Genomic DNA, 17,925 nt, shown 5'->3' on the forward strand with positions numbered 1-17,925 from the left:
TTGAAAATAAAGTAAGAATATTTTGGTAAGCAATTTCATTTTAGTAACCATACATTTCAGTTAGTTTAATAATGCACCATTCTATTATCTAGATATCGATGAATGTGAAAGCAATCCCTGTGTAAACGACGGAACCTGTATTGATGGTGTGAACGGTTATACATGTGCTTGCAAAGATGGGTGGGAAGGACCGAATTGCGAATTAGGTTGGTTTCTTGCAGAAGGATGATTATGATTATGTCAGTCTTGTGTACTCCTCAAAATAATTTAAGGACCACATTTCGTCACGGGTATATCATAAATAGTGTCAAAGATAATCAAATTTTACTTTTTTACAGTTTGTACATATTTGGTTTATGTTAAGATTTATGAAGACAATGAATACAGGAAAAAACATCTAACAGCAAATGAGCGCGAAACGTTCAAATACCCATCAAAATGCAATAAAGTTAACCATATGGGAAAGGTATGAGTCACTTAAAAATGTCCAGGCAAACTCGGGTAAAATGGACGTATTGCAACTTGAGTTCGTTGTATTCATTTGTAAATATATCTTGTATTAAATGTTTAATGATTTTGCTCAAAGATACGAATTAACTAAAACACAAACCACATGGCTGAAATCATGCCAATTTGATCGATCTCCTAATATTTGGCTGATCGATTGGCACATTTTTATTTCCGTGTAATCAAATCGTTTGTAAATGCTATGAAGAAAATCATAGGTGCTAAATTAACTTAAACACCGGGGATGAGCAAAAAAAGTCACGTGACCCCAAATGCAAACGCCAGTAGTATTTTGGCTCGATTGATCGTCAATCAAGGTAAGTTTCTTATCGATATTTTTGTTATACGCGAGAGTTCGTTCAAATGACATAGCGCAAAAAAAATGCATTGTTTTGTCTTTCGATCGGTGTATTGGTCACCCTTCATGTCTGCATAGTTTCCGAGAACACTTCGATACAAATTGTGTCCATAAATGCAAACGCACGTAGGAAGTGTTAAAATGTCACATATTTTGATAAATTGCCACATTTAATTCAAATGTTTGTTTTTCTGTTGTTCAATAATTGTTTTTAATTGCTTTATGAATATTTTGTGCGATGCAATATGTACAAAAATGCATTTTCTGAAGTATTTCAAATTTAGCAAACGTACGTAGTCTACCTAAAATGGCAAACGCACGTAGGCATCTTATAATAAGGAGCAAACGAATATTTCGTTAGCCTTTAATTGAAGACATTTATCCGCTTTAATATTAAATATCCATCATAATGAAAGTTATATAAATTTATGATACGTAACAAACATTGACACGATATTATGCGGGAGTGTTGCGGGAAATATGAGTTCTCGAACAAACTCTCATCCGGCCATACTGGTGGTATACAGACTTATCTAACTTAACAATGCTTGTTAAATGTTTATTTCGAACATTTAGAACAGCTGTTGTAATGTCACATTTCAGGAACCACACGTTTGATACAAAGAGTCGGAGTACAGTACAGTACGAGACTGTTTTGATAAACAGAAATGCATTACAGAAGGGTGTGTGCTGGGAGCGGGCCAGACGTAACGATTCCAAGATGCTTGTAACAGATCGCATGGGGATAAACATTTAATTTGAACATAATTTTAACATCTTTAATGAACCTTTTATTTAACCATTCTTTATGTCGTGATGATAATACTGTCATGATAATTGTTAATGACAGATATTGTGATAATGATAACCATAAAATGAATTGCGATGATACAATGACAATGTATGCTCTACCCGGACCAATGTTTATATCACTGAAAATAATCTTTAAACTGTATGTATAAGTGCTGTTTTACAGAAATAAAGACATTATGATGGAAACATTCTTCATTTATTCTATAACTGTATATCTTAGATTAATTCTATACATTGAATAAATTGATTGACAATAAAAGCGATCACAGATAATCAGATAAAATCAAAGATAAGTAATCAAATAACATAACGATTAATTAATAAACAATACTTTTGTTATGATCTGCCTGAGATTCTACTTTCTACCACATCAGATAAGTTGACCTAAAAATTTGGCAAGGGCCAAGATAAAACAAGTACCAGTATGGAATTTATTCTTTTAATCGTCATCACACAATTACCTTCCTTGTAGATGACTGCCGTCTGTAGCATCATGGCAACATTGTCTCGTGGCAATTTTAAAAATCAAAATTGATTATTTCTCGCTTCAAATGGAGCAATAGAAAAGTTTTCGCGCTCCATTCAAGAAATAACGCTGTCCTCTTTTAAGGACTATAAATATTTAATCATAACATAAACATAATCCAAATCACTGCACGCATATCCATAACAACCACGAATTATTACAAATCTATACGCGCATTATATTCTCTACGCACAAAAGATTTCCAGGTTTTTCCAGGATCATCGCCGCTCGTGTAAGATAGGTTCATCCCACCCCTCTCGCAGGGTGTTTTGCGGAAACACGGTAAACCCCGCTTTCGCAATACACTCTATGTTCGGGTTGGGATGAACCTTGCACTCTCGGCCATGCAAGATACTTATTATCTAAATTTTGATGTTTTATTTGGTGTGTTTAATAACTTTTGCTTGCACAATCTACTTCTATGCCGATAACATTTCCCACATTCAGCGCACTGGTGTGATTTCTCGCCGGTATGGCCGTCCATATGAGCCTTCAGGTCTATTTCTCCTCCATTGAAATCCCACACATGTCGCACGTATAACATGTCGTGCCATCTTCTCCTCGCCAATGCCTGTTCAGGTACGTATGTGTGGTGACCTCCTGCATGCATTTCGGGCACAGAAACTGCTTATTGAATCCATCTGTATAAATACATGTATGCCTTTAAAGGTATGCAATTAAAATACTTTAATTGCAATATTTTGGTAACCTTTAATAAAAACGCCTGAGCTTGTGACTGGTAGATAATTGCTTAATTATAGAATAATATAGAAAAAACAAGAATAATATAAGCATTTTTTAATACTAGAATACACTAACATATGGCGCGTCAAGCTCTACGTTGTGTATAACTGTTTCTAACAGCGTGTAAATGCTTTTACACCGTGTTTGCGGCGCTCATGCAATTTCAGCCCCCATGTCGTTTTCAACGCATTCCCACAAACGTGGCAAACAAATGACATCACTGAAACAGACACTGTCATTCATTAATTAAGCGCCACTTGATTTACTTGCAAAATATATTACACAAATTGTAGTTTGTTAAAAGAATATCATCTGTAAAAGCATTTTCATAAAAATACGTCTCGCGCAAACAAACGCTTATTAAAATTTTAAAAGATGGCTTATCTAGCTAAGTAAAACGACATAAAGCGTTTCACTTTCCCTTATGCATATGACCGTAAGCATTATGATCATAATAATAATTAAATATAAATTCAAAAATCTTACAGCAATAGTTATGGATATAAAAAGAATAAAAAGTTGTAAAAGCTTTCGACATATACGATAACTCGTTTTTATTATTATATAAGATGCCTACGTGCGTTTGTCATTTTTGGTAGACTACGTGCCTTTGCCTTATGAAAATGCCAACGTGCGTTTGCTAAATATAAATTCTTCAGAAAATGCATTTGTTTGTGCAAATTGCATCGCACAGAATATTCATAAAACAAATAAAAACCATTATTGAACAACTGAAAGTCAAAACAATTGAAAACATGTGGCAATTTATCTTAATATTTGACATTTTAACACCACCTACGTGCGTTTGCATTCATGGACACAATTTGTATCGAAGTGTTCTCGAAAACTATGCAGACATGAATGGTGACCAATACACCGATCGAAAGACAAAACAATGCATTCTTTTTGCGCTATGTCATTTGAACAAACTCTCGCGTATAACAAAAATATCGATAAGAAACTTACCTTGATTGACGATCAATCGAGCCAAAATACTACTGGCGTTTGCATTTGTGGTCACGTGACTTTTTTTGCTCATCCCCGGTGTTAAATGTAAAGAATAACTTATTGGAGCACATGGACCTGAGGAAAATTTGCGTTAGGTTTAGAACTATTGGACAGCTATCGGGAACCTAATATAATTTCATGTTTTGGGTTTTATTATTATTATCATTATTATTATTATTATTATTATTATTATTATTATTATTATTATTATTATTATTATTAAAACTATTATTATTATTATTATTATTATTATTATTATTATTATTATTATTCTAATTTCTCTACATTCGGTATTGCATTGCAGACATCGACGATTGTCTAAGCAACCCTTGTCAAAACAACGGTAGTTGTGAAGACGGTTTAAACACATATACATGCAAGTGTGCTGGTGGTTTCGACGGAACTCATTGTGAAAACGGTAATTCAACATGAATTTAGCAAAAACTAGGATTATTTATGTGCAATATACCGATATATGTGGTATTTCCCTTCACCAAATTACAGTCAAACTTTTCAATGTACTTCTTTGTCCATATATAGTTATATACACCATCAAAATTATGTTTATATATATCCTTACCAGAAGAGTAGAGGGCCGCTTACTACGACACGAATATATAAAGGAAATATGCACTAGACAATACGCTAGCCAACTTTTACAATATCCATTAAATCGAATGATTTAAGGCATGTTTTGCGTGTACAATTCGAAAAACTCAAATACCCAGTAATAGAGTTACATTCACATATCAGCACTCACTCACATAACTAATGCATCAATACAATGTGACACTGACGAGTTATACCTCTTTACCAGAGTAGTGTTTTCATTATCGTCCTGAGTAGATAACCCATTTATAACTCACAATGGTGTGTGTTTGAGTAGATAAGCAATCAATATCACGCATTGATATATGTGTTTGTTTTGTTTAACCCATTAATGTCGCTCGTTGATTTATGTTTTTGAGTGGACGACTCATTAATATCGCGCATTGATGATTGCGTTGAGTTGATAACCCAATTATATCGCGCATTGATGTTTATTTTTGACTAAATAACCAATTAGTATTGCGCTTTGATGTATGTTTTGTAGAGATTCCAAGCTGTGATGGAGAACCTTGTCAGAATGGTGCAACATGTCATGATATGGCTGACGGTTATTCCTGCACATGCGCTGTTGGGTTTTCCGGACATTCTGTGAAATAGGTAAAACATGTTTTTATACGTTTATAAATATACCAAAAACTGGTTTATTTTTCAACTCATACGAAATATTTTATATTCCACAGACAGAGACGAGTGTGCAAACAATTCCTGTAAAAATGGAGCAACTTGCATTGACGGCATTAACAGCTACAAGTGTCAGTGCAATGAAGGATGGGAGGGCATACATTGTCAATTAAGTACAGGTGTTTTTGTTCTTTTGTGCTCCAAATTCTTAAAGGGTTTTCAGAGAAAATCTAAACATATACTAGGCATTCAATTATCATTTTCCGGATTAATTGTGTATATAGTAAGGCTTAGGGGAAACAACTGCAGTCAAATCCACACCATGACACATAAGACAAATGTGAATGAAGTGTTTCGTACTAGAGTGTTTCTCAAGATTATAATAATACAAAAAAGATGCACATTACAATTTAGCCATTTTGCTTTAACGACCCATGTAATAATGGAACAACCTGAAAGAAATAGCTACCGTGCATGTGTCAGCGGTCGGGTGGTACCAGCATGTGATATCATCAAGCTTTTACAGATGATCTAACAAGAGTGTTATTCCATTTTCTCAAACGTTTGGTATTTGTGCAGATACTGACGATTGTGCTAGCGGCCCATGTGTAAACGGAGCCACCTGTGATGACGACATTAACAACTTTAAATGTACATGTGTTGATGGATGGGAGGGAAAAACCTGTGAAAACAGTATGTTTCTAAAATGTCCTATTAAAACTTACTTTCGTTATACTTTGTAAATGAAGGTGTAATGAATAGCTTGGAATTTCAATGAACGTTTATTATTTGTCGAGATACGGATACTTGTGCTATTGGACCATGTGCAAACGGAGCCACATGCGCTGACGGCATTAACAGCTACAGCTGTTTATATGTTGATGGATGGGAGGAAAAAACTTAATAACAATAAGTATGTTTGTAGAGATAATTATAATTATCCTATTTCCTTCAGTGTGTAACAAAACTTGTTGTCACTATAATTTTAATTACTTCAATATTAGAATTATGGTACAATATCTGTGTCAATACAGGCGATATTGTGCTAGTGGACAATGTCAGAACGGAGCAGCCTGTGATGACGGTATTAGGAGCTACATTCGAATGTGCCAAAGGCCGGGGGGAACCTAGAGTGCATAGTGATTAGTTTATAACAAATTAATTTGTCCAAATTAATGCAAATGTTATTGGCATTAAAATAAGTCCGATATTATATCCATAGTTGGCTATTTACGCAGATACGGATGATTGAGCTGTTGACCATTGTGAGAACAGAGCAATCTGCACTAATGGCATAAACAACCGAACATGTATATGGGGCAACGGTCGGGAGGGACCAACCTGTGAAATTATTGATATTTTATTTGCGCAGATACGGATGATTGTGCAGGCAACCCTTGTGAGAACGGAGCCACATGTACTGACGGCATTAACAGCTTCAGTTGTGCATGTACTGATGGCTGGGAGGGAACATCCTGTGAGATAAGTATGTGTAGTCAAATTCTGATTAAGCCTTCTTTATGTGCTAACTATGTAACACTTTTTTAATGTCATAAAAATATGATGTGGTGTAACAGCTGGTTATTTGAGCAGATAGGGACGAGTGTGATAGCGAACCATGTAAGAACGGAGCCACATGTACTGACGGCATTAATAGCTTTACTTGTGTATGTGTTGATTACTGGGAGGGGACGACCTGTAATTTTAGAAGGCTTCTTTTGATTAGTTCGTTACATAATTGTTTGTCCGTAATGCATGTAAGAAGTAAATCTTATTAAGTCATATCTATATTATACTACGATCGATTGTTGTTGCGATCAATCTATGAATGGAGCCACCTGTATTGACAACACTTACAAAAGTACAACTGTACATGTCTAAACAGCTGGGATGATCAACCTGTGAAATAAGTCCTGTTGTTCCTAAATGAATTTATTTATGATGCTGCCTTGACATAAGTTGATTTTATATCAAAGTTGCCCATTTATGCAGACACTGATGAATGTGCTAGCAATCCATGTGAGAACGGAGCCTCCTGCATTGACGGCATAAACAATTTTATATGTGCACGTGGCAACGGCTGGGAGGGACTAACCTGTGAAATAAATAAGTGTCCTCAATCTTTCAATTAGCATTCTGTTTTTGTACTTAAAACGTTAGAATGTGTCAGTGCCATTAAAAATTTAAGATGGTATAATCAAATTTGATTTTTTTGCAGATACAGACGATTGTTCTGGCGATCCATGTAAGAACGGAGCCTCATGTACTGACGCCATTAACAGCTTCACTTGTGCATGTGTTGATGGCTGGGAGGGAGCAACCTGTGAACGTAGTAAGCTTCCTAAGCTTATTTCGTAACTGTATTGTTTGCCTAATGCATGAAAGTAAGTAAACCGAATTCAGACAGTTCGCATTTTTGTATGATTGTTCTGGCGATCTAAATATGAATGGAGCCACCTGTATTCAATGCATAACATTTACAATAGTTCATGTAAAAACGGCTGGGAGGGATCAACCTGTAAAATAAGTAAATGTCCTCTGCTCGTTTTTCTGTTTCGTCCTTTAATATTTAATATATGGTATTGTTGGCTATTTACACAGATACTGATGAATGTGTTGGTAACACATGTGAGAACGGAGCCACCTGTATTGACGGCATTAACAGTTTTATCTGTGAGTGTGGCAGCGGCTGGGAGGGACCAACCTGTGAAATTAGTGAGTATTCTTAATTTCAAATTAAGCATGCCACTTTGCCCTTAATGCTTAACTACTTGTTTTTGTTATACAATAAATATTTATTTATCAAATTTGGTAATTTGCACAGATACAGACGATTGTGCAGGCAACCCTTGTGAGAACGGAGCCACATGTACTGACGGAATTAACAGCTTCACCTGTGCATGTGACAACGGCTGGGAGGGACTAACCTGCCATATTAGTAAATACACTCATGTTTATTTTTCATTCTACTTTTACCTAACCGCATCACTATATGTTATTGCTATTAATAAAGAATAATTGTATTATCAAAGTTGGTGATTTCCGCGGATACGAACGATTGTACTAGTGTTTCTGTGTTCTTATAATTGAATTGAAATATGATATAGGCATTAACAAAAGTTCGTTATATCAAAGTTGCTTATTTACGTAGATACTGATGAATGTGTTAGCGATCCATGTGAGAACGGAGCCGCTTGCATCGACGGACTTAACAGCTTTATATGTGCATGTGACAAAATGAATTAAAATATGTTTTTGGATTTAATAAAAGTTTGATATTAAAACAAAGTAGCATTTCTGCGTAGATACTGATGAATGTGCTAGCAATCCATGTGAGAATGGAGCATCCTGCATTGACGGAGTTGACAGCTATACTTGTACATGTGCTGATGGCTGGGAGGGAACAACCTGTGAAATAAGTAAGTGTCCCCATTTTTTATCCAGCATTATTTTTTCTGCTATATGCGTAATAATGTGTCAATGGCAAAAACTTAATATGCTATAATCAAATGTGTTGTTTTTTTGCGCAGATACAGACGATTGTGCAAGCGACCCATGTAAGAACGGAGCCACATGTACTGACGGCATTTACAGCTACAGTTGTTCATGTATTGATGGCTGGGATGGACCAACCTGTAATATGAGTTAGTGTTGTCAAATTTCATTATGCGTTCAGTTTTGCACTAAATGCGTTACAGTTTCTCGATGGCTTTAAAAGTATGATTGTATTATTAAATTGATTGTTTGCGCAGATACGGACGATTGTGCAAGTGAACCATGTAAAAACGGAGCGACATGTACTGACGGCATTAACAGCTTCACATGTGCATGTGTTGATGGCTGGGAGGGAGCAACCTGTGAACTTAGTAAGCTTCTGAAGTTTTTTTCGTACAATATCGGTTGCCCTGAATCATGATTGTAAGTAAATCTAATAAAGACAATTCGCATTAACATTTACAACTGTTCATGTGTAAACGGCTGGGAAGGATCAACCTGTAAAAATCGTAAATGTCCTATGCTCGTTCTAAAGCATTCTGTTCCATCCTTAATGATTTATTATATGTTATTGTTGGCTATTTACGCAGATACGGATGAATGTGTTGGTGACCCATGTGAGAACGGAGCCACCTGTATTGACGGCAATAACAGCTTTATTTGTCGGTGTGGCAACGGATGGGAGGGACAAACCTGTGAAACTAGTGAGTATTCTTTAATTTCAATTAAACATTCCACTTTGCCCTGATTGCTTTCCGATTTGTTCTTTTTAGACAATAAAATATGATTATATTGATCAAATTTGTGTATTTGTGCAGATACGGACGATTGTGTAGGCAACCCTTGTGAGAACGGAGCCACATGTACTGACGGAATTAACAGCTTCACCTGTGCATGTGACAACGGCTGGGAGGGTCTAACCTGCCAAATTAGTAAATACATTCAAGTTTAATTAAGCAATCCACTTTGACCATACCGCATAGCAATTATTTATTGCTATAAGTTTAAAATAATTACCGTATTATCAAAGTTGATGATTTGCGCAGATACGAACAATTGTACAAGTGTTTCTGTGTTCTTTTAATTGAATTAAAATATGATAAAGGCATTAAAAAAAGTTCGTTATATCAAAGTTGCTTATTTACGCAGATACTGATGAATGTGCTAGCGATCCATGTGAGAACGGAGCTTCCTGCATTGACGAAATTAACAGTTTTATGTGTGTATGTGACAATGGCTGGGAGGGACTAACCTGTGCAATTAGTGAGTACCTTTTCATATGCATTCTAACATGCACTGAATGCATATAGATGTGTTGAAGTCAATAAAAAAGGTATGATTGTATCATCAAAGTTGGTTATTCGCGAAAATACGAAATATTTGCTGGAGTCCCATGTAAAATCGCCGAATGAAATAAGTATGTGTCTTTGATTTTTTTTTAAATTCATTCTTTTCCGAAAGGAATTAAAATATGTTATCGGCATTAACAGAAATTCGAATATATATTAAAATTGCTCATTTAGGTAGCTACAGCTGTTCATGTATTGATGGCTGGAATGGACCAACCTGTAATATGAGTTAGTTTCGTCAAATTTCATTATGTGTTCTGTTTTGTCATAAATGCTTTACAGTTTCTTACTGTCATTAAAAGTATGATTGTATTATTAAAGTTAATTGTTTCCGCAGATACGGACGATTGTGCTAGTGAACCATGTCAGAACAACGCGACATGTACTGACGGCATTAACAGCTTCACTTGTGCATGTGTTGATGGCTGGGAGGGAGCAACCTGTGAACTTAGTAAGCTTCTGAAGTTTTTTTCGTACAATATTGGTTGCCCTGAATCATGATTGTAAGTAAATCTAATAAAGAAATTTCGCATTAACATTTACAACTGTTCATGTGTAAACGGCTGGGAAGGATCAACCTGTAAAAATCGTAAATGTCCTATGCTCGTTCTTAAACATTCTGTTTCGTCCTTAATGATTTATTATATGTTATTGTTGGCTATTTACGCAGATAAGGATGAATGTGTTGGTGACCCATGTGAGAACGGAGCTCCCTGTATTGACGGCATTAACAGCTTTATCTGTGAGTGTGGCAGCGGCTGGGAGGGAGCAACCTGTGAAATTAGTGAGTATTCTTTATTTTCAATTCAGCATTAAACTTTGCCCTGTTTGCTTTCCGATTTATTCTTGGTATACAATAAAGTATGATTATATTAATCAAATTTGTGTATTTGTGCAGATACGAATGATTGTGCAGGCAATCCTTGTGATAATGATGCCACGTGTACTGACGGCATTAACAGCTTCACCTGTGCATGTGGTAACGGTTGGGAGGGGCAAACCTGCATAATAAGTAAATGCACTCAAGTTTAATTAAGCAAGCCACTTTGACCTAACCGCAGAACTATTATTTATTGCTATAAATTTTAAAGAATTATCGTATTATCAAAGTTGATTATTTGCGCAGACACGAACAATTGTACTAGTGTTTCTGTGTTCTTTTAATTGAAATAGAATATGATAAAGACATAAAAAAAAGATCGTTATATCAACGTTGCTTATTTACGCAGATACTGATGAATGTGCTAGCAATCCATGTGAGAATGGAGCATCCTGCATTGACGGAGTTGACAGCTATACTTGTACATGTGCTGATGGCTGGGAGGGAACAACCTGTGAAATAAGTAAGTGTCCCCAAATTTTTATTACCCATTCTGTTTTCTGCTAATTGCGTAAGAATGTGTAAATGCAAAAAAATAAAGATGCTTTAAATAAATGTGTTGTTTTCTGCGCAGATACTGATGAATGTGCTAGCGACCCATGTGTAAATGGAGCCTCCTGCATTGACGGAATTAACAGCTTTATATGTACATGTGGCAACGGCTGGGAGGGACTAACCTGTGCAATTAGTGAGTACCCTTAACCTTTTCTCTAGCATTTTTATTTGCACTGAATGCATATAGATGTGTTGAAGTCACTAAAAAAGGTATGATTGTATCATCAATGTTTGTTGTTTTTTTGCGAAAATACGAAAGAGTTGCTGGAGTCCCATGTAAAAACGCCGAATGAAATAAGTGTCAGTGATTCTTTTTAATCAGTTCTGTCCGAAAGGAATTAAAATATGTTATCGGCATTAACAGAAATTCGGTATTATATCAAAGTTGCGTATTTACGCAGATACTGACGAATGTGCTAGCGATCCATGTGAGAATGGAGCATCCTGCATTGACGGAATTGACAGCTATACTTGTACATGTGTTGATGGCTGGGAGGGAACAACCTGTGAAATAAGTAAGTGTCCCCAAATTTTTATTGAGCTTTCTATTTTCTGCTAAATACGTAAGAATGTGTCAATGCCACAAAGTAAAGATACTAAAATCAAATGAGTTGTTTTTTTTTGCGCAGATTCAGACGATTGTGCTAGCGACCCATGTAAGAACGGATCCACATGTACTGACGGCATTAACAGCTACAGCTGTTCATGTATTGATGGCTGGGAGGGACCAACCTGTAATATGAGTTAGTGTCGTCAAATGTTCCTTTTGCGTTCTGTTTTATTCTAAATGCGTTACAGTTTCTTACTGTCATTAAAAGTTTGATTGTATTATTAAAGTTGATTGTATGCGCAGATACGGACGATTGTGCTAGTGAACCAAGCTTCTGCAGTTTTATTCCATACAGTATTGGTTGCCCTGAATCATGATTGTAAGTAAATCTAATAGAGACAATTCGCATTTACATTTACAACTGTTCATGTGTAAACGGCTGGGAAGGATCAACCTGTAAAAATCGTAAATGTCCTATGCTCGTTCTTAAACATTCTGTTTCGTCCTTAATGATTTTATATATGTTATTGTTGGCTATTTTACGCAGATACGGATGAATGTGTTGGTGACCCATGTGAGAACGGAGCCACCTGTATTGACGGCATTAACAGCTTTATCTGTGAGTGTGGCAGCGGCTGGGAGGGAGCAACCTGTGAAATTAGTGAGTATTCTTTATTTTTAATTCAGCATTCCACTTTGCCCTGATTGCTTTCCGATTTGTTCTTGTTATACAATAAAGTATCATTATATTAATCAAATGTGTGTATTTGTGCAGATACGGATGATTGTGCAGGCAACTCTTGTAATAATGGTGCCACGTGTACTGACGGCATTGACAGCTTCATCTGTGCATGTGGTAACGGCTGGGAGGGACAAACCTGCCAAATAAGTAAATGCACTCAAGTTTAATTAAGCAATCTACTTTGACCTAAACACAGTACGCTTTATTATTGTAAGAAGATAATAAAATATCTAGATATTTAAATATAGTAGACACTTTCGAAAGATGGTTTTTATAGTCTTGAGTTCGCTAAATGAATAACAGTTAGGTACTGTATTTAAACATTTCGATTTTTAATTTAAATTGAGTATTTACACAGATACAGACGATTGTACTGGTGACCCATGTAAGAACGGAGCCACCTGTACAGACGGCATTAACAGCTACTACTGTTCATGTGTTGACGGCTGGGAGGGAGCCACCTGTGAAATTAGTAGGTTTCTTTTATTTTTTTTTATTTTTTATATTTCTGTGTTTTTCTTTTAGAATTGAAATATGATATTGGTTATAACATAAGTTCGTTATATCAAATTTGATTATTTACGCAGATACTGATGAATGTGCTAGCGATCCATGTAAGAACGGAGCTTCCTGCATTGACGGAATTAACAGTTTTATGTGTGTATGTGACATTGGCTGGGAGGGATTAACCTGTGCAATTAGTAAGTTCCCTAAACCTCTTTATTAGCATTTTAATTTGCACTGAATGCATAGCGATGTGTTTTAGTCAATGAATTAAGTATCATGTTATCATCAAAGACGGTTATTTGCGAAAATACGAACGATTTGCTGGCGACACATGTGAGAACGGAGAATGAAATAAGTATGTGTACTTTGATTGATTTTGGTTAAATTCTGTTTTGTCCGAAATAAATTTGAATATGCTATTGACATTAACAGTTCGATATTTTAATCACATTTCTCACTTATGCAGATACTGATGAATGTGCTAGCGATCCGTGTGAAAATGGAGCATCCTGCATTGACGGAATTGACAGCTATACATGTACATGTGCTAATGGCTGGGAGGGAACAACCTGTGAAATAAGTAAGTATCTTCAAATTTCCATTGAGCATTATGTTTTGTGCAAAGTGTGAAAAAATGTGTCAATGTCATTGCAAGTGATGATGGTATAATCACATTTGTTTTATTGCAGATACGGACGATTGTACTGGTGACCCATGTGAAAACGGAGCCACATGCACTGACGGCATTAACAGCTTCACTTGTGCATGTGCCGATGGCTGGGAGGGACCATCCTGTGGACGTAGTAAGCTTCCTAAGATTAGATCTAAACAGTATTGTTTGCATTAAATGCACAATAGTAAGTTATTGTAATCAAGACAGTTTGATAGTATAATCTAAATTGAATATTCACGCATCTGCGGACAATTGTCCTGGCAATCTATATATGAATGGTGCCATTTCTATTGACAGCATTAACACTCACAACTGTTCATGAGTAAACGGCTAAAAGGGATTAATCTGTGAAATAAATCCTATGATTCCTTTTGAACATTATGTTTTATCTTAAATAATTTGTTTGCTGGTATTAACATAAGTTCGATATAATATCACAGTTGTTTGCTTACACAGATACGGATGAATGTGTTGGTGACCCATGTGAGAACGGAGCCACCTGTATTGACGGCATTAACAGCTTTATATGTGAGTGTTGCAACGGCTGGGAGGGACCAACCTGTGAAATTGGTAAGTAACCTTAACGTTTTGTTAAGCATTCTACTTTCCCCTAAACGAATAACAGCTTCACATGTACATGTGGCAACGGATGGGAGGGACGATCCGGCCCAATTAGTAAGTATTCTGTGGTTTTTATTGAGCATTCCACTTTGCCCTAAATGCAGAACATTTTTTTATTACCATTAAATAAAAACAAATATCGTATTATCAAAGTTGGTGGTTTGTCGCAGATACGGACGATTGCACTGGTGACCCATGTGAGAACGGAGGCACCTGTACAGATGACACTAACAGCTTTACTTGTATATGTGTTGATGGCTGGGAAGGAACATTCTGTGAACGAAGTAAGATTCTAAATATATTTCCTCGTTTTCGCTAAATAAAAAACTGTAAGTAAACATCATTAAAACCTTTTGACATTAAATCTTAAATGACTATACACGCAGATACGGACGATTGTACCGTTGACCCATGTAAGAACGGAGCAACAACTTATGTGTTAAAGGCTGGGAGAGGCCAACCTGTGAAATAATTATGATTCCTAGAATTTTAAATAATTATTTTGTTTAGTGCGAATTCATTATCATTATTTATTGATATGTTCGATAGTGTAATCAAATTTGGTTCTTTGCGCAGATATTGACGATTGCGCTGGCGACCCATGTAAGAACGGAATCACCTGTATTGACGATACCAATAACTTTACTTGTGCATGTGTTGGTGCCTGGGAGGGCAATCATTATGTCGTATCAATTATTATATAAAAGCCATGCACGAAAAGTCTCTATTTCTCAGATGGTATGGTAAATGGAGTTTCTTGTATTTGTTAGCCTTGACAGCCGAAACAGATGATATACAACTCGAAATGGTCTTTAACATACCATTGGAGGAATTGGAATCTGCAAACTTAACTGACCCCAACACTGTCGAAGAGTTGACCAATGCGGTCAAACCACCGGTATGGCTATTATATTTCCGACCCTATTATATAATTATTCATTTATGGAATGAATTGCGGGGTTGATGTTATTATTGGGCTATGAACGCAATTGGGCTGGTCAAAGTGTGTGGAGCCCGATAATGAAATCGAACCCGCAATTAGTTACTTATATTTACACCACTAGTGCATTATTTCATTCATTATTGTTAAAACAAAACTTCATATTATTTAAGAAAACCTTTCAGTTACCCTTCCTTACACATTCTGTTAATGGAATGACCCGACTGTTACCGGGAACATTTTAACAAATAACGCCACAGTAACGCGGGAAAAAATCAACCACTTGAAATCACTTTTAAACGTAAAATTGAAACATTTTTGACATCAATACATTCAACCTATCATAAATAAACACTTTCTAAAACGTTGATATAAATTTTACGGGACTTGCTGAGAAAATACAAACAATAACAAGATGAACAATTTTCATATATGTTGTTATGCGATGAATTGCGATCCGAACATATCTGAAGATGTTGCGTTCATCGGATGATAAACACAATTGCCGAAAGGCAGTTCATTTAAGGAATGGAAGTTGATATGCTAATGGGCGTTTGTGTAATGATAGTCCAGATACCAATTACACATTTTTCTTTTGGTGACTCGCGGCACTTAACTGTCTAACTGATTAATCATTGGAGTATAATAAGCTTTAATTACCTTGTTTGTTAATTGCCATATTAAGCAATTTTACAATATCATAACATTTTAAAAAGTTCAATGAAAACAGCATGAAGTAGTTGAGAAAATTTCATTATTTGTACCCCATCTTTGATTGCTTACTTTATTGTAAGAGTTGCGGTAGAATTTGTAAATCTATATACATTTACGGTGCTGTGGTAACAAATTACTAAATTTGATAAGGTTGGAAAACAAAATAATGTTTGGAAAGTAAACATGTGCAAACGTTAAAGAAAGGTAACAATGAATAAAATTACAGCTGATCAAACCAATAAATGTTAAAATGTCAATTAATGAACTTATTCTACAAGGGAACTTGCGTCTACCGAAGGGGCTGCCCCATCCACAGGACTCTGTCGTTACATCAATTTTTTTTTTCGGTGGTGAAATTCACAGGGGTTTGATATGGGCTCTTGATATTATGTCTATCAGTGTTACTATCTAGGAGTTTGGCTTCTATAATCAATAAAACAATATACCCAAGAATCAAAACACTAAAAATCAAAGCAGGTTCTTGACCTGGTAATGAAACACACGTCTTCAGGGAAGTCCATAATATATAATTTAACAAAATAAAACATTGAAAAGAAATGAATTGTTTAAGCAAATGTACTTACCAAAGGCTTGTGTTGGCATTAAACATGTTGTGGCAGGGTGAGAGCGGTCTATATGTATAGGTGTTGCCATCGTCACGGCAACAACGTCGACGGGCATATAGAGGTTCTGCGATCAGAGCCGGGCTCAAGGAGAAGTAGCAACATCAACAGATGTATATAATAATAATAAGACATGTGGCAACAGAGCTAAATACTGTAATTGTCAGTAAGATTTTGTGTCTTTAAGTACCAATATTCAGGATTTATTGAAAAGGAAAACTGAATTGAAAAGCATGAAGAAAATTCTTGAAATAAATCACATTTTGTTTTGTTAAGCACCTGAACATACCGTATACAGGTTCAAAGCCTATACTTGTGCATGCATGTTTTCTTGGCCTCTGAAGCTGGACACCAATACTGTTGTATAATTTGGAGAACGGAGAGACGTCACTATAATTAACTTGATAAAACTAAACATGTTTTAACATTTGTTTTCAAGCTGACCGAACACTTCAAAACACTGATGGGGGACAATTTCTTATGGCTGACAATTACAGCATTCTCGAGGTTTGTGACATATCTCACGTTGCTACAAATTATATTTGCGCTTCAAAAGATTTTAAATGATAAATCAATGGCGATAATTATTTAAGTGTGTTTTTGAGAATATTTTGCGTGGTGTCTATATCGAGTATTTTTATTAGTTTTTTTTTGCTGTGGCACTATTATCATAGTTTTGACTGTCCGTGTCTATTATTATTGTCATGTTGTTGTTTTGTATCACAATGCAAGCACAACTATCCAGTTTATGATATAAAGTCGCAAGAAAAAACAACTTCTAAAATAAAACTTTAACAGACTAAACAATCAATTTCATTTCGTCATTGAGTCAGTCAAAGTCGCGTACTTCTATTTCAGAGGAAGTTTAAAGGTAGACGTGATAGTGAACAAAAAGGCAACCGAGCAAGGCGCAGCTGACTTTGTTGACGCTGCGTTAAATGTAAAGGACGTTAAAGTGGTAATAAAAAACGAAACGTATAGTGCGTCAGTTTCTTCCATTGGCAACCTCAAGGGTTAGTAAAGTATGATAGTGTTTATAGGTTTTGATAATTATGGAACGTGTTTGTTTAGTACATTCAAAATATTAGAA

General features: G+C 35.7%; 1 protein-coding gene across 4 annotated transcripts in view; it reads left to right on the forward strand.

Annotated features, from left to right (window-relative positions):
* The window catches only part of LOC128223686 (fibropellin-1-like), a 44,550-nt gene that overhangs the window by 22,865 nt on the left and 3,760 nt on the right, over positions 1-17,925 (forward strand). Inside the window, exons 1-32 of one of the 4 annotated variants that reach the window (XM_052932991.1) lie at positions 4,263-4,374; positions 5,050-5,162; positions 5,246-5,365; positions 5,766-5,879; positions 6,559-6,672; positions 7,405-7,518; positions 7,788-7,901; positions 8,011-8,124; positions 8,492-8,605; positions 8,717-8,830; positions 8,939-9,052; positions 9,272-9,385; positions 9,500-9,613; positions 9,831-9,944; positions 10,368-10,481; positions 10,701-10,814; positions 10,929-11,042; positions 11,260-11,373; positions 11,485-11,598; positions 11,867-11,980; positions 12,095-12,208; positions 12,563-12,676; positions 12,791-12,904; positions 13,116-13,229; positions 13,345-13,458; positions 13,731-13,844; positions 13,954-14,067; positions 14,394-14,507; positions 14,729-14,842; positions 15,329-15,456; positions 17,275-17,342; positions 17,694-17,848. In XM_052932991.1, coding sequence (XP_052788951.1) covers positions 5,126-5,162; positions 5,246-5,365; positions 5,766-5,879; positions 6,559-6,672; positions 7,405-7,518; positions 7,788-7,901; positions 8,011-8,124; positions 8,492-8,605; positions 8,717-8,830; positions 8,939-9,052; positions 9,272-9,385; positions 9,500-9,613; positions 9,831-9,944; positions 10,368-10,481; positions 10,701-10,814; positions 10,929-11,042; positions 11,260-11,373; positions 11,485-11,598; positions 11,867-11,980; positions 12,095-12,208; positions 12,563-12,676; positions 12,791-12,904; positions 13,116-13,229; positions 13,345-13,458; positions 13,731-13,844; positions 13,954-14,067; positions 14,394-14,507; positions 14,729-14,842; positions 15,329-15,456; positions 17,275-17,342; positions 17,694-17,848 — 3,472 coding nt within the window. In that variant the 5' untranslated portion in view covers positions 4,263-4,374; positions 5,050-5,125. Of the gene's footprint in view, positions 1-92; positions 207-4,260; positions 4,375-5,049; positions 5,163-5,245; positions 5,366-5,765; positions 5,880-6,558; positions 6,673-7,404; positions 7,519-7,787; positions 7,902-8,010; positions 8,125-8,491; positions 8,606-8,716; positions 8,831-8,938; positions 9,053-9,271; positions 9,386-9,499; positions 9,614-9,830; positions 9,945-10,367; positions 10,482-10,700; positions 10,815-10,928; positions 11,043-11,259; positions 11,374-11,484; positions 11,599-11,866; positions 11,981-12,094; positions 12,209-12,562; positions 12,677-12,790; positions 12,905-13,115; positions 13,230-13,344; positions 13,459-13,730; positions 13,845-13,953; positions 14,068-14,393; positions 14,508-14,728; positions 14,843-15,328; positions 15,457-17,274; positions 17,343-17,693; positions 17,849-17,925 lie in introns of those variants that run through there. The other 3 variants (XM_052932992.1, XM_052932993.1, XM_052932994.1) reach the window with 3 other exon arrangements.

This window comes from Mya arenaria, chromosome 17, assembly GCF_026914265.1.
Source record: "Mya arenaria isolate MELC-2E11 chromosome 17, ASM2691426v1".
Classification (NCBI taxonomy): Eukaryota; Metazoa; Mollusca; class Bivalvia; order Myida; family Myidae; genus Mya; species Mya arenaria.